The sequence below is a fragment of the Myotis davidii genome, unplaced genomic scaffold (genome assembly GCF_000327345.1).
Source record: "Myotis davidii unplaced genomic scaffold, ASM32734v1 scaffold61, whole genome shotgun sequence".
Lineage (NCBI taxonomy): Eukaryota > Metazoa > Chordata > Mammalia > Chiroptera > Vespertilionidae > Myotis > Myotis davidii.
This window is the reverse complement of record NW_006291729.1, coordinates 1,514,504-1,517,233: the sequence shown is the minus strand read 5'-3', so window position 1 is coordinate 1,517,233 and position 2,730 is coordinate 1,514,504. Positions and strand designations below refer to the sequence as shown.

At 61.7% G+C, this 2,730-nt stretch overlaps 1 protein-coding gene across 4 annotated transcripts in view; it reads right to left on the bottom strand.

Moving 5' to 3' along the window:
• ATP6V1C2 (ATPase, H+ transporting, lysosomal 42kDa, V1 subunit C2) overlaps positions 1-2,730 on the bottom strand; it is a 27,479-nt gene that overhangs the window by 11,493 nt on the left and 13,256 nt on the right. For 2 of the 4 annotated variants that reach the window (XM_015564924.1, XM_015564925.1), the window contains exons 3-4: positions 1,743-1,828; positions 777-806 (exon numbers count right to left, since the gene is read on the bottom strand). In XM_015564924.1, the coding sequence (XP_015420410.1) occupies positions 777-806; positions 1,743-1,828 (116 nt within the window). The remainder of the gene's footprint in view (positions 1-776; positions 807-1,742; positions 1,829-2,730) is intronic. The other 2 variants (XM_006765176.2, XM_006765175.2) reach the window with 1 other exon arrangement.

The following is a 2,730-nucleotide window of genomic DNA, read 5'->3' as shown; positions in this document are numbered from 1 at the left end:
GCCTGGGCCTGGGCTCGCATCCTCGCGCCCTAAAGACCTAGTGTTTATAGAGAAGCAGCGCTCTACCTATGTCGATCTTCCGTCCCGGGCCCTGCCAGTGACCCGCTGGGAAGTAAGATCCGCTGATCTTTCTAACAAAAGCGTCTCTTTGTTAGCATCAGCGAGAAACCCACGTGTGACAAGCAGACCGGGCTGGGAAGGCACCGGGGACTCCCACCTGCGCGGACCTGTGCTGGTGCCGAAGGGGTGTGCCGGCTTCCTTCCACCCGCGTGAGCAGGCGGGAGAAGACCCAAAGCGAATGGCCCCTTCGAATGCGGGAACCAGGAAAGGCCTGTGTGGGCCCAGGGGCACCCCAGGAGGCTGGAGAGAAGCAGGCTCCTTGCCCATCGAGGCCCCACAGAGCTCAGCCTGGCATTGAAGCCGCCAGGGGCCACGTGCCAGCCAGCCAGCCCCCGAGCAGGCAGGACAGCCACCCGGGAGGAAGCAGACTGCAGAGCCAGGATGCAGATGGGCACCTGGGACCCCAGGGTCCAAGCGCCCCCACTCTAGGAGGCACACGGAGCTGCCGGGCGGCGGGGGGAGCCCCCAGGGAGCGGGGAGGGGAGGACACGGCCGCTCTCTGGGTCGTGTGGCTACAGTGACCAAGTGCGAGGGGGCCACTCGGGAATCCCGTCGTACCTGGTCACTGTACCCCACCACCAGCCCGAGATCCTCCTCCCCAGGGACATGCGGGGCACCACACGGAACACGCACACAGCAACAACGCACCACCTACGCTTTAAACATTTCATCTTTTCCTTCAAACCTGCAAGGGAAGAAGGCGTCAGCATTCCACCGCGTTCGCCCCCAAAGCCCGTGCAGAGCCGGCAGTGTGAACGTCTCTGCGTGTCGATTGGAACAAACAGCTAGGAAGCTTTCTAAGGCTGCGGGAGGGGAGCTAGGGGTTTCTGTGCAGCACGTGATCTCGGTGTTACACACGGAGCCTGTCCGCCCCTTTTCAGGGCCGAGGCATCGAGGCGCGGGCTTGGCCGCCGCTGCGGACATTTCACCGCCGAGTTCGTTCTAACGTTTCCAGAGCCGCAGGGGCACTCGAGTTTCAGGTCCACGATGAATGGACCCGAGCATGGGGGTCTAACTCTACTTAACTGGGCACAGCTTAAGGTTTCCGTGTGAGGCCTTCCTCCGCCCGTGAGGGCATCCTCAGCCTCGTTTTGGGGAAGAGATAAACGGTGGGGGGTTGTGGACAGGATGGAACCTTCCAGGCGGGACAGGGCGGAGGCTGATGGAGACGGTGGGCAGGCCCAGGCAACCCACTAGACCCCGCCGTACACATTTCCACTTCACGTTTCATGGAGGGTTTTAGCTACAGGGTAAAAAAACGCGACAGGGGACTGTAAACTGGCAAAGGGGCATGTCTTCCAAACGCCGTGTTGTTGAGCTAACAGCGGGGCGGACAGGGCTGGCTGGGGGACAACTGATGTCTCTGGGCCTCAGTCTTCCCATCTGTAAAATGGGGCAATCCCATCTTGATGGGTTTTTGTGAGGATTAAATGGACCAGGTCATTGACTTCCAAATGGAGAACACGGTCTGTCACCGGGGTTGGTAGGAGGAAGGGGGAAGGAGGGGGGAGGGAGGGGAAGGAGGTCCTATCATCTCGGTCACTGCTGCGTGGCCACACTGGGGCTGCCCGTGGGCGAGCAGGAGCCCAGGAGGCACGCGGTGACCGCGCGAGCGACCTACCTCCGTTGGCCAGGAGGTTCTCCTGGACCTTGCCCTTGGCGTCCTCCATGACCTCCACCACGCTCTGGGCCATTCTCTTTATGAGGCTGTGGGAACAGAACGAAGGGCCGCTCAGAGCCGGACGCTGCCCCCCAAGTCCTCTCCACCTCCGGTGGCGGGGAAAGGAGTGGGGCCGCCCTGGGGGACTCATCTGGCAACTGCAGGAAGGCGCCGCACGTGCTCAGGGCCTCTGAGCCCGAATTTCCACTTCTGGGAAACGAGCTTAAGGAAACGGACAGAGAGAAAAAGGCTGATCCATTAGAATTTCAGCATAAGAAGCTGATCGGCCCTGCTCTGTGGGTGATAGAGGGCGGCGCCCCAACCCCCTGGTGGGCCCTGCTCTGTGCGTGAGACTGCGGAAGGGCCGGTGCCTGCAGCCAGCCCACCGCCCGGCAGCCCCTGCAGACGCGGCTGCACAGTTTCTGCTGTTGTGGAGCCGGGCGTGTATTGTCACGCTGCATGGAAAACAAACCAGAATCAAACGCACAAGGAAAGTGGGGTGCCACAGTGGGAGCTGATCTTCCTGCGTCAGCTCTTTTCTAGAACCATCGGGCATCGCCGCTGGAATGGGGAACGGGAACCTCGGAGTCTCCAGAAGGTCCCCCGGGGCTCAGACAGCATCTGGGGCAGGAGGACTCCCTCAGCAGGGCTCTGCCTGCGGCCAGGGTGAGGTCTGGGCCGCATTCATCTCATCCCTCTGAGCCGCAGTCCTCTTAGGTGCCAGGCGTGGACCTCACCCATTTGGCAGGACTCTGATGCCCATGAATAGAACCAGCCGGGCGTCGAGCGTGTAAGAGCAGAGTGTCCACTCCTGGAGGCTGATCCATTAGAATTTCAGCTGGAAAACTCGCCAAACCAGGATCAGGGGCTGCAAGCTCTGATGGTCCAGGTCTTTGCCTCAGGCCCTCTCTCCTGACTCCCAGCCGCCAGGCCATGGGGGGGGGGGGGG